General features: G+C 46.8%; 1 protein-coding gene across 1 annotated transcript in view; it reads left to right on the top strand.

Moving 5' to 3' along the window:
- Positions 1-13,451, top strand: part of LOC126262978 (uncharacterized) — a 266,768-nt gene that overhangs the window by 176,371 nt on the left and 76,946 nt on the right. The window contains exon 2 of the mRNA XM_049959929.1: positions 12,089-12,225. Coding sequence (XP_049815886.1) covers positions 12,117-12,225 — 109 coding nt within the window. The 5' untranslated portion in view covers positions 12,089-12,116. The remainder of the gene's footprint in view (positions 1-12,088; positions 12,226-13,451) is intronic.

Genomic DNA, 13,451 nt, shown 5'->3' with positions numbered 1-13,451 from the left:
TACGAGTGGGGTTAGTAACGCCACTATGAGGATACAGATCAGGTTTCCTTTAGATGTACGTTGAAACGGTGGAGACCGTCCATTGCCTTTGAGACTGGGCTTGGTGAGTAGATGTCAGTCAAGAAAGCCTTTAAGGCCACGAAGACATCACTATCAAAAAATTCACTGAGTCTGAACGAGATCGCGTAACAGGTCACGAGTTGCTGCATGTTCCTTCTGTGATACTGTAGAAAGACTTGTTAGGAATCCAGCCACTGTACATGATTTCTGGCAGCGGTGGTCGCGAAAATGTACGGTCGCAAGATGCCCGGGCTCAAATGGCCACGTGGCAGTACGGAGAGGTGAGACCATCCTGTTCGGCCCACGGCTCTGGCGCATCATACTGCATCTGCAGCAGCAATCTGAGCAGCAGTTGGTACCACAGTGACACAATGAACTGTTACAAATCGGTTACTTCAAGGACAGCTCCGAGTCATACGCCCTGTTGCTTACATTCCACTGACCCCAATCCACCATCATTTGCGACTTCAGTGGTGTTAAACGAGAGCTCATTGGCGACTGGTTGGAGGTCTGTTATGTTGTCTGGTGAAAGCTGGTTCTGCCTTGGTGCCAGTGATTGCCGTGTGTTGGTTAGAAGGAGGTCAGTCGAAGACCTACACCAAACCTGTCCCCATGCTGGACACACTGGACCTACACTTGGAAATATGGGCTGGAGTGCAATTTCATATGCCACAGGAGCACTCTCGTGGTTATCCCACACACCCCGACTCCAAAATCGTACATCAGTCTGGTGACTCGACTTGTTGTGCTGCATTCATGAACAACATTCCAGAGTGTGTTTTCCAACAGAGTAACGCTCGCCCGCATGCTACTCTTGTAACCCAACATGCTCTACACCGTGCCGACATTCTGCCTTGGCCTGCTCGATCAACAGATTGTCTCCAATCGAGCACATATGGGACATCATCTGGCGACAACGCCAGCGTCATCCACAAACAGCACTAACTGTCCTGTTTTGAGCGAACGATTGCAACAGGCATGGAACTCCATCCCAAACTGACATCCGACACGTGCACTACGCAATGCATGCACGTTTGCGTGCTTGAGTTCAAAATTCTGGCGGTTACGCCGGTTATTAGTGTACCAGCATTTCACATTTGCAATGGTGTACCTCGCGTTTACAGTAACCTGTGATGAAACTTCCTGGCAGATTGAAACTGTGTGCCGGACCGAGACTCGCACTCGGCACCTACGACTTTCGCGGGCTACCCAAGCACGACTCACGCCCCGTCCTGACAGCTTTACTTCTGCCAGTACCTCGTCTCCTACCTTCCAAACTTTACAGAAGCTCTCCTCTGGTAGAGCACTTGCCCGCGAAAGGCATAGGTCCCGAGTTCGAGTCTCGGCCCGGCACACAGTTTTAATCTGCCGAGATGTTTCATATCAGCGCACACTCCGCTGCAGAGTGAAAATCTCATTCTAGTAACCTCTGATCTTGAAATGAAAATCACTTACATATCTTACCAGACAAATGCATTCCCGAAATTCCATTATTGTGCATTAATTCATTTTATTGTTGCGATCTTTTTTCCGTCAGTGTATTTTTCATCATTTTGACACCATGCTACGTAGAAACGATTTTGGTAAGTGCGATCACAGGAGTTGACTACCGGGCGTCCTGTTTGGTGTACTCTCTGCTCAGTTTCTACGTATTTGACTTACATATGCAAGGACTAATGTAGAAGTCGTACATGTTCATGAACCTGCTTATTGTATTCAAAATTTATTCTCCCTCTATAATTTGTACCCCCACGCTTCCTTTCATTACATAATAAAAGATTGCCTAATGCCCCAGGATGTGTTCCATCAATAAATCGCTTATTTTAGTCACGTTGTTCCATAATCCCCTTTGCTCTACAGTTTGATTCACTACCTATGCATTAATTACTCAACCTGCAATTGCAGTCTTTAAACTTCTAGTTAAAAAACTATTATCTGTTTATGTTACTACTAATTCACTATTTCTGTATAAGACTATAATTATTATAATTATTATTATTTAATTTACACTTTGTGGCCATAACACAGTATGCAGATGGGTGGTAGTTAAAAACATTTTCTCCTTTCGATATCCGGGTTTCACGTTTTAGCAAGTAATGCTTTTGTGCTGCAGAACTCTGTTACTTATTAGTACAGCGTACTTGCTTGCTGTCTTACATAGTTGCTTATTGCCTTCCACGCGTTGGTCAAACACGTCTCAAAACATTGTCTGAAAAGTGTGACGAATTAAACAATTGCAGCAATAATCTGTTTCAGTCAGCGTGAGAGCTCTAAGGAATTCACAGCATATTGATCTTATGAAATAGCTGTGAAGATTAGAGGACAGTAAGTACATAAAAGGAAATTTGTAATGTGGACGGAAAATACACTCTAAGACAAAAAAAAAAAAAAAAAAAAAGCCATGCACCGCGAAGGGAAAACCCAAAAGGGACGGAAAGCAGTAGATGTGCTGTACATATACAGACAAAATAGTGTTTACAATTTCAGAAAAATTGGCTGTTTGTTTCAAGAGAAACTGCTTCACAAAGTGATCAAGTCAATAGAGAGGTGGTCCACCTGTGTCCCTTACGCACATATCTACATCTACATCTACATCCATACTCCGCAAGCCACCTGACGGTGTGTGGCGGAGGGTACCCTGAGTACCTCTATCGGTTCTCCCTTCTATTCCAGTCTCGTATTGTTCGTGGAAAGAAGGATTGTCGGTATGCTTCTGTGTGGACTCTAATCTCTCTGATTTTATCCTCATGGTCTCTTCGCGAGAAATACGTAGGAGGGAGCAATATACTGCTGGACTCTTCGGTGGAGGTATGTTCCCGAAACTTTAACAAAAGCCCGTACCGAGCTAGTAGAGCGTCTCTCCTGCAGAGTCTTCCACTGGAGTTTATCTGTCATCTCCGTAACGCTTTCGCGATTACTAAATGATCCTGTAACGAAGCGCACTGCTCTCCGTTAGATCTTCTCTATCTCTTCTATCAACCCTATCTGGTACGGATCCCACACCGCTCAGCAGTATTCAAGCAGTGGGCGAACAAGCGTACTGTAACCTACATCCGTTGTTTTCGGATTGCATTTCCTTAGGATTCTTCCAATGAATGTCAGTCTGGCATCTGCTTTACCGACGATCAACTTTATGTGATCATTCCATTTTAAATCACTCCTAATGCGTACTCCCAGATAATTTATGGAATTAACTGCTTCCAGTTGCTGACCTGCTATTTTGTAGCTAAATGATAAGGGATCTATCTTTCTATGTATTCCGGAGGTAAAATAGTCGCCCATTCGGATCTCCGGGCGGGGACTACTCAAGAGGACGTCGTTATCAGGAGAAAGAAAACTGGCATTCTACGGATCGGAGCGTGGAATGTCAGATCCCTTAATCGGGCAGGTAGGTTAGAAAATTTAAAAAGGGAAATGGATAGGTTAAAGTTAGATATAGTGGGAATTAGTGAAGTTCGGTTGCAGCAGGAAGAAGACTTTTGGTCAGGTGATTACAGGGTTATAAATACAAAATCAAATAGGGGTAATGCAGGAGTAGGTTTAATAATGGATAAAAAAAATAGGAGTGCGGGTTAGCTACCACAAACAGCATAGTGAACGCATTATTGTGGCCAAGATAGACACAAAGCCCATGCCTACTATAGTAGTACAAGTTTATATGCCAACTAGCTCTGCAGATGATGAAGAAATTGATGAAATGTATGACGAGATAAAAGAAATTATTCAGGTAGTGAAGGAAGACGAAAATTTAATAGTCATGGGTGACTGGAATTCGTCAGTAGGAAAAGGGAGAGAAGGAAACATAGTAGGTGAATATGGATTGGGGGGAAGAAATGAAAGAGGAAGCCGCCTTGTAGAATTTTGCACAGAGCATAACTTAATCATAGCTAACACTTGGTTCAAGAATCATAAAAGAAGGTTGTATACCTGGAAGAATACTGGAGATACTAAAAGGTATCAGATAGATTATATAATGGTAAGACAGAGATTTAGGAACCAGGTTTTAAATTGTAAGACATTTCCAGGGGCAGATGTGGAATCTGACCACAATCTATTGGTTATGAACTGCAGATTGAAACTGAAGAAACTGCAAAAAGGTGGGAATTTAAGGAGATGGGACCTGGATAAACTGAAAGAACCAGAGGTTGTAGAGAGTTTCAGGGAGAGCATTAGGGAACAATTGACAGGAATGGGGGAAAGAAATACAGTAGAAGAAGAATGGGTAGCTCTGAGGGATGAAGTAGTGAAGGCAGCAGAGGATCATGTAGGTAAAAAGACGAGGGCTAAGAGAAATTCTTGGGTAACAGAAGAAATATTGATTGTAATTGATGAAAGGCGAAAATACACTCCTGGAAATGGAAAAAAGAACACATTGACACCGTTGTGTCAGACCCACCATACTTGCTCCGGACACTGCGAGAGGGCTGTACAAGCAATGATCACACGCACGGCACAGCGGACACACCAGGAACCGCGGTGTTGGCCGTCGAATGGCGCTAGCTGCGCAGCATTTGTGCACCGCCGCCGTCAGTGTCAGCCAGTTTGCCGTGGCATGCGGAGCTCCATCGCAGTCTTTAACACTGGTAGCATGCCGCGACAGCGTGGACGTGAACCGTATGTGCAGTTGACGGACTTTGAGCGAGGGCGTATAGTGGGCATGCGGGAGGCCGGGTGGACTTACCGCCGAATTGCTCAACACGTGGGGCGTGAGGTCTCCACAGTACATCGATGTTGTCGCCAGTGGTCGGCGGAAGGTGCACGTGCCCGTCGACCTGGGACCGGACCGCAGCGACGCACGGATGCACGCCAAGACCGTAGGATCCTACGCAGTGCCGTAGGGGACCGCACCGCCACTTCCCAGCAAATTAGGGACACTGTTGCTCCTGGGGTATCGGCGAGGACCATTCGCAACCGTCTCCATGAAGATGGGCTACGGTCCCGCACACCGTTAGGCCGTCTTCCGCTCACGCCCCAACATCGTGCAGCCCGCCTCCAGTGGTGTCGCGACAGGCGTGAATGGAGGGACGAATGGAGACGTGTCGTCTTCAGCGATGAGAGTCGCTTCTGCCTTGGTGCCAATGATGGTCGTATGCGTGTTTGGCGCCGTGCAGGTGAGCGCCACAATCAGGACTGCATACGACCGAGGCACACAGGGCCAACACCCGGCATCATGGTGTGGGGAGCGATCTCCTACACTGGCCGTACACCACTGGTGATCGTCGAGGGGACACTGAATAGTGCACGGTACATCCAAACCGTCATCGAACCCATCGTTCTACCATTCCTAGACAGGCAAGGGAACTTGCTGTTCCAACAGGACAATGCACGTCCGCATGTATCCCGTGCCACCCAACGTGCTCTAGAAGGTGTAAGTCAACTACCCTGGCCAGCAAGATCTCCGGATCTGTCCCCCATTGAGCATGTTTGGGACCGGATGAAGCGTCGTCTCACGCGGTCTGCACGTCCAGCACGAACGCTGGTCCAACTGAGGCGCCAGGTGGAAATGGCATGGCAAGCCGTTCCACAGGACTACAGCCAGCATCTCTACGATCGTCTCCATGGGAGAATAGCAGCCTGCATTGTTGCGAAAGGCGGATATACACTGTACTAGTGCCGACATTGTGCATGCTCTGTTGCCTGTGTCTGTGTGCCTGTGGTTCTGTCAGTGTGATCATGTGATGTATCTGACCCCAGGAATGTGTCAATAAAGTTTCCCCTTCCTGGGACAATGAATGCACGGTGTTCTTATTTCAATTTCCAGGAGTGTATAAAAATGCAGTAAATGAAACAGGCAAAAAGGAATGAGATCGACAGGAAGTGCAAAATGGCTAAGCAGGGATGGCTAGAGGACAAATGTAAGGATGTAGAGGCTTGTCTCACTAGGGGTAAGATAGATACTGCCTACAGGAAAATTAAAGAGCCCTTTGGAGAGAAGAGAACCACTTGTATGAATATCAAGAGCTCAGATGGCAACCCAGTTCTAAGCAAAGAAGGGAAGGCAGAAAGGTGGAAGGAGTATATAGAGGGTTTATACAAGGGCGATGTACTTGAGGACAATATTATGGAAATGGAAGAGGATGTAGATGAAGATGAAATGGGAGATAAGATACTGCGTGAAGAGTTTGACAGAGCACTGAAACACCTGAGTCGAAACAAGGCCCCGGGAGTAGACAACATTCCATTAGAACTACTGATGGCCTTGGGAGATCCAGTCATGACAAAACTCTACCATCTGGTGAGCAAGATGTATGAGACAGGCGAAATACCCACAGACTTCAAGTAGAATATAATAATTCCAATCCGAAAGAAAGCAGGTGTTGACAGATGTGAAAATTACCGAACTATCAGTTTAATAAGTCACAGCTGCAAAATACTAACGCGAATTCTTTACAGACGAATGGAAACACTGGTAGAAGCGGACCTCGGGGAAGATCAGTTTGGATTCCGTAGAAATGTTGGAACACGTGAGGCAATACTAACCTTACGACTTATCTTAGAAGAAAGATTAAGAAAAGGCAAACCTACGTTTCTAGCATTTGTAGACTTAGATAAAGCTTTTGACAACGTTAACTGGAATACTCTCTTTCAAATTCTGAAGGTGGCAGGGGTAAAATAAAGGGAGCGAAAGGCTATTTACAATTTGTACAGAAACCAGATGGCAGTTATAAGAGTCGAGGGGCATGAAAGGGAAGCAGTGGTTGGGAAAGGAGTGAGACAGGGTTGTAGCCTCTCCCCGATGTTATTCATTCTGAATATTGAGCAAGCACTAAAGGAAGCAAAAGAGAAATTCGGAGTAGGTATTAAAATTCATGGAGAAGAAGTAAAAACTTTGAGGTTCGCCGATGACATTGTAATTCTGTCAGAGACAGCAAAGGACTTGGAAGAGCAGTTGAACGGAATGGACAGTGTCTTGAAAGGAGGATATAAGATGAACATCAACAAAAGCAAAACGAGGAGAATGGAATGTAGTCAAATTAAATCGGGTGATGCTGAGGGGATTAGATTAGGAAATGAGACACTTAAATTAGTAAAGGAGTTTTGCTATTTAGGGAGTAAAATAACTGATGATGGTCGAAGTAGAGAGGATATAAAATGTAGACTGGCAATGGCAAGGAAATCGTTTCTGAAGAAGAGAAATTTATTAACATCTAGTATAGATTTAAGTGTCAGGAAGTCGTTTCTGAAAGTATTTGTATGGAGTGTAGCCATGTATGGAAGTGAAACATGGACGATAACCAGTTTGGACAAGAAGAGAATAGAAGCTTTCGAAATGTGGTGCTACAGAAGAATGCTGAAGATAAGGTGGGTAGATCACGTAACTAATGAGGAGGTATTGAATAGGATTGGGGAGAAGAGAAGTTTGTGACACAACTTGACTAGAAGAAGGGATCGGTTGGTAGGACATGTTTTGAGGCATCAAGGGATCACAAATTTAGCATTGGAGGGCAGCGTGGAGGGTAAAAATCGTAGAGGGAGACCAAGAGATGAATACACTAAGCAGATTCAGAAGGATGTAGGTTGCAGTAGGTACTGGGAGATGAAGAAGCTTGCACAGGATAGAGTAGCATGGAGAGCTGCATCAAACCAGTCTCAGGACTGGAGACCACAACAACAACGATGTATTCGCAGCACATTACACTTGTCTACATTCAGATTCAATTGCCATTCCCTGCACCATGCGTCAATTCGCTGCAGATCCTCCTGCATTTCAGTATAATTTTCCATTGTTACAACCTCTCGATACACCACAGCATCATCTGCAAAAAGCCTCAGTGAACTTCCGATGTCATCCACCAGGTCATTTATGTATATTGTGAACAGCAACGGTCCCATGACACTCCCCTGTGGCACACCTGAAATCACTCTTACTTCGGAAGACTTCTCTCCATTGAGAATGACATGCTGCGGTCTGTTATCTAGGAACTCCTCAATCCAATCACACAATTGGTCTGATAGTCCATATGCTCTTAATTTGTTCATTAAACGACTGTGGCGAACCGTATCGAACGCCTTGCGGAGCCGGCCGGAGTGGCCGAGCGGTTCTAGGCGCTACAGTCTGGAACCGCACGACCGCTACGGTCGCAGGTTCGAATCCTGCCTCAGGCATGGATGTGTGTGATGTCCTTAGGTTAGTTAGGTTTAAGTAGTTGTAAGTTCTAGGGGACTGGTGACCTCAGCAGTTGCGTCCCATAGTGCTAAGAGCCATTTGAACCATTTTTGAACGCCTTGCGGAAGTCAAGAAACACTGCATCTATATGTGAACCCGTGTCTATGTCCCTCTGAGTCTCGTGGACGAATAGCGCGAGCTGGGTTTCAAACGACCGTCTTTTTCGAAACCCATGCTGATTCCTACAGAGTAGATTTCTAGTCTCCAGAAAAGTCATTATACTCGAACATAATACTGTACGTGTTCCAAAATTCTACAACTGATCGACGTTAGAGATATAGGTCTATAGTTCTGCACATCTGTTCGACGTCCTTTCTTGAAAACGGGGAGGACCTGTGCCCTTTTCCAATCCTTTGGAACGCTACGCTCTTCTAGAGACCTACGGTACACCGCTGCAAGAAGGGGGGCAAGTTCCTTCGCGTACTCTGTGTCTGGACATTTTGTTTTGATCCACCTACCGCTTTGACATAAGACCAGAATTTCTTAGGATTTTCTGCCAAGTCAGTACATAGAACTTTACTTTCGAATTCATTGAACGCCTCTCGCATAGCCCTCCTCACACTACATTTCGCTTCGCGTAATTTTTGTTTGTCTGCAAGGCTTTGGCTATGCTTATGTTTGCTGTGAAGTTCCCTTTGCTTCCGCAGCAGTTTTCTAACTCGGTTGTCGTACCACGGTGGCTCTTTTCCATCTCTTACGATCTTGCTTAGCACATACTCATCTAACGCATATTGTACGATGGTTTTGAACTTTGTCCACTGATCCTCAACACTATCTGTACTTGAGACAAAACTTTTGTGTTGAGCCGCCAGGTACTCTGTAATCTGCATTTTGTCACTTTTGCTAAACAGAAAAATCTTCCTACCTTTTTTAATATTTCTATAAACGGCGGAAATCATCGATGCCGTAACCGCTTTATGATCGCTGATTCCCTGTTCTGCGTTCACTGTTTCAAATATTTGGGGTCTGTTTGTCACCAGAAGGTCTAATATGTTATCGCCACGAGTCGGTTCTCTGTTTAACTGCTCAAGGTAGTTTTCAGATAAAGCACTTAAAAAAAATTCACTAGATTCTTTGTCCCTGCCACCCGTTATGAATGTTTGAGTCTCCCAGTCTATATCCGGCAAATTAAAATCTCCACCCAGAACTATAACATGGTGGGGAAATCTACTCGAAATATTTTCCAAATTATCCTTCAGGTGCTCAGCCACAATAGCTGCTGAGCCAGGGGGCCTATGAAGACATCCAATTACCATGTCTGAGCCTGCTTTAACCGTGACCTTCACCCAAATCATTTCACATTTCGGATCTCCGTCAATTTCCTTCGATACTATTGCACTTCTTATCGCTATAAACACGCCTCCCCCTTCACTGTGCAGCCTATCTCTGCAGTATACATTCCAATCTGAGTTTAGGATTTCATTACTGTTTACGTCTGGTTTCAGCCAACTTTCTGTTCCTAGTACTATATGGGCGTTGTGACCGTTTATTAATGACAGCAGTTCTGGGACCTTTCTATAGACGCTCCTGCAGTTTACTATTAGCACATTAATATTGTTATTCCCTGTTGCATTTTGCCTACTCCTACCTTTCCGCGTCTCAGGAGGCGCCTTGTCGGGCCTAGGGAGGGAATTCTCTAACCTAAAAAAGCGCCATGTGCTCGCCACACGACTCCGCTACCCATGTAGCCGCTTTCGGCGTGTAGTGCACGCCTGACCTATTCATGGGGACCCTACATTTCTCCATCCGATAGCGGAGGTCGAGAAATTTGCACCCCAGATCTCCGCAGAATCGTCTGAGCCTCTGGTTTAAGCCTTCCACTCGGCTCCAAACCAGAGGGCCGCGATCGGTTCTGGGAACGATACTACAAATAGTTAGCTCTGATTCCACCCCGCGGGCGAGGCTTTCCGCCTTCACCAATTCCGCCAACCGCCTGTACGAACTGAGGATGACCTCTGAACCCAGACGGCAGGAGTCATTGGTGCAGACATGAGCAACAATTTGCAGTCGGGTGCACCCAGTTCTCTGTATCGCCGCAGGCAGGGCCTCCTCCACATCTCGGATGAGACCCCCTGGCAAGCAGACAGAGTGAACACTGGCCTTCTTCCCCGACCTTTTCGCTATTTCCCTAAGGGGCTCCATCACCCGCCTAACGTTGGAGCTCCCAATAACTAATAAACCCCACCCCCGTGTGCCTGCTCGGACCTTGCTGAAGGAGCAGCCACATGTCCACTCACAGGCAGAGCAGGCGATGCCACACGGCCAGTCTCCACATTTACCCTCCGCCTCGTGCGCCGCGAACGCCGCTGAATCCGCCACTCCCCTTGGGGAGAGGGTGGCCCAACCGCGCCCGGTACTCGCGAAGATGTCTCGACAGCAGGGACAGTGGATGAAGCATGTAACACCTGGGGTGTACCTTGCGACGCACCAGACTCCCCACTGCCGCTACACTCCGAGGCAGCAGCCTGAAGACGGCTGACCGCGGCCATCAACACGTTCAGCTGTTCGCGAACAGTGGCCAGCTACTCCTGCGTCCGTACACAGCAGCAGTCCGTACATAGTTATCCCACTTGGCATTAATTGATAGCGTTGTTGTATGTCTTCCTGAGGAATATCGTGCCCATATATGTTCAACTGGCGCTTTAGATTGTCAAAACCCAGAGCTGGTTAGAGGGTCCTGCCCGTAATTGTCCAAGTGTTGTCAGTTTGGGAGGGATCCGGCGAACTTGCTGGTCAAATGAGGGTGTGGGAAGGACGAAGACAAGCAGGTGAAACCCTCGCTGTGTTCAGGCGGGCATTATCTTGCTTAAACATAGGCCGAGGATGATTCACCACGGGAGGGGGAGGGGGTCGGGGGGGGGGGGGGGCAACAAAACGTACCGCTTTGCTGTAGGGCGCTGAGGGAGACAACCTAATTGGTCCTGCTATGAGAAGGAACGGCACCTCAGACCTTCAACCCTGGTTGTCGGGCCGTACAGTGGGCAACAGTCAGGCTGTTATCGCACTGCTGCCCGGAACGTCTGCAAGCACGTCTTCGGCCTGAAATCTTACTGCGTGGAGTAGAATTGTCGTCACTGATAAGACCTACTACCAACTGAGCCACGATGACCAGCGAATGAATGTCTGGGGACGCCCCAAATAGCGGTTGGGTGCCAAGGTGACAATCGCCTGCCACGTGGTCGGACATCCAGGGGTGAAGGTCTGTGATGCCATTTCATTGCAGGGCGCCTTTGTTGTCATCCGTGGCACCGTTACAGCAAAGTGGTACCTTGACAACATTCCAGACTGTTTTGTTGTCCTACATTGCAAACCATTCTGAGCGTACATTTCAACCAGATAAATGACCCCCACACACTGCAAGAGTTTCTAGTGCTTGTCTTCGCGCTTGCCAACCGTACCTCGATCAGCGAGGTCGTCGGATCTCTTCCCATTTGAGAGCGTTTGGAGCAGTATGGGCAGGTCCCTGTAACCGGGTCTGGATTTTGACGAAGTATTGCGCCAATTGGCCAGTATTTAGCACGATATCCCTCAGAAGACCTCCAACAACTCTATCAATCGACGTCAAGCCGAAAAACTGCTTGTATAAGGGCCAGGGCTGGACCAGCGCTTTACTGATTTTCTCAGTTTGTAAGCTCTTTCTCTTGAACAAGTCTTCCAATTTCTCTGCAATTGAAATCATTTGTTTGTCTATACATGTATGCCACACCTACCGATTTCCGTCCTGTTCAGATGAAGTCTTTGTGGTGACAAACAAGTGCGGCACTCTGGGCCATGGGAATCGAGAACTACAGATGCTATACATCCGAACAGAGCTGTTCCTCTACCGGCTGGTCTGTAGCGTCCGTTGGTGGTGTGTTGCAGGCAGACAGAGAACGACCGCCTGCCCATCATGCTGTTGCCGCTGCTCCTGGCGACGCTCGCCGCCGGTCCTGTGCTGGGTGAGGCGGCTCCCGCCCCCGCACCTCAGGCCGCAGCCCGCAGCCCAACCGAGATCACCGGTGAGTGGCCGACCGGCGTCCGCTCTGAGACCGTAACCCTACCGTCTCATTCCGCAGTTCACGTGTTTCTGGACAGTAATGCTGCTTTTGAATACATTGTGGGAGTGAACAGTGATCAAAGTGTTACAAATATTTACTATCAAAAACAGTCTTGATCACAATTTATTTATTGCGGTGACCGTTTCGACCACTACTGTGGTCATCTTCAGACCAATGAGTAAGCAGCAGAAGGAGTTCCTTACTCATTGGTCTGAAGATGACCACAGTCACCGTAATAAATAAATTGTGATGAAGTCTGTTTTTGATAGTAAATAGTTCTGTGTCTTTTTAGATCGCTGGTCATGGAAATTGCAACACATGGAGAGGAAATGAGCAATTTTACAGTTTAACAAGAAAAAAAACTGGAATAAATTTATTACTGGAATTACGTACAAAGAGCTGTCACTTTTTCCAGGAACAACAATTCAAATACGGGCTTCCATCATGTATGGCCACCATAGGTTCTTGACGTTCCATAAGATCTTTATCTCTTTACAATAGTTACTACGAGCACAACAGTGTTCCAGCTCGTCGATCTAGATCGTTCCAGTCAACAGGATGGTTACAGTAGCATTGTTTCTTCATGATGTACAGTGTCAAATGAGCTTCCCAGGTACTCCTCTCGGTATCGCAATGATCCGCATTAGCTGGACAGACCGATAGTTAGGCTAGGAAAAGGATGGCACTAGCAGACATGTGACGGGAATGTGAGACCTTAACTTCTCCCTGCGAATTGAATGTTCAAATAACTTACGGGTTTGCTGCTGGGTGACGTCGTCGACCACTGCCGATATTTCGACGGGAGCACACCCTCCCATTCTCAAGGCACAACTGCAAGGAGGAAGCAATGTGTAAGGGAATTTAATATCTCGGTTCACAGAGGAGAAACAAGGAAGATACCAGACACAGAACAAGTAACGCCAGAGTCAACACACAACCAAAGATAACCAACATCAGAAATATCGATAGTGACTATTAATCAACAGGTGAGGAAGCATTTCCAACAGGATAGGCCGTATTTTGCGGAAATATGGTGTGAAATGTGTTTTTCGACCACCTTCTAAGATTAAGACCCTGTTGGCGTCCGTAAAAGACGATCTTGGTTTGCGTAAGGCTGCTGTCTATCGTATTCCTTGCAGTTGTGGCATGTCATGTATTGATCAGACAATCAGGCGTGTGGAAGACCG

Source organism: Schistocerca nitens, chromosome 6 (assembly GCF_023898315.1).
Source record: "Schistocerca nitens isolate TAMUIC-IGC-003100 chromosome 6, iqSchNite1.1, whole genome shotgun sequence".
NCBI lineage: Eukaryota > Metazoa > Arthropoda > Insecta > Orthoptera > Acrididae > Schistocerca > Schistocerca nitens.
The sequence above is the reverse complement of the archived record's forward strand: the minus strand, read 5'-3'. Positions and strand labels throughout refer to the sequence as shown.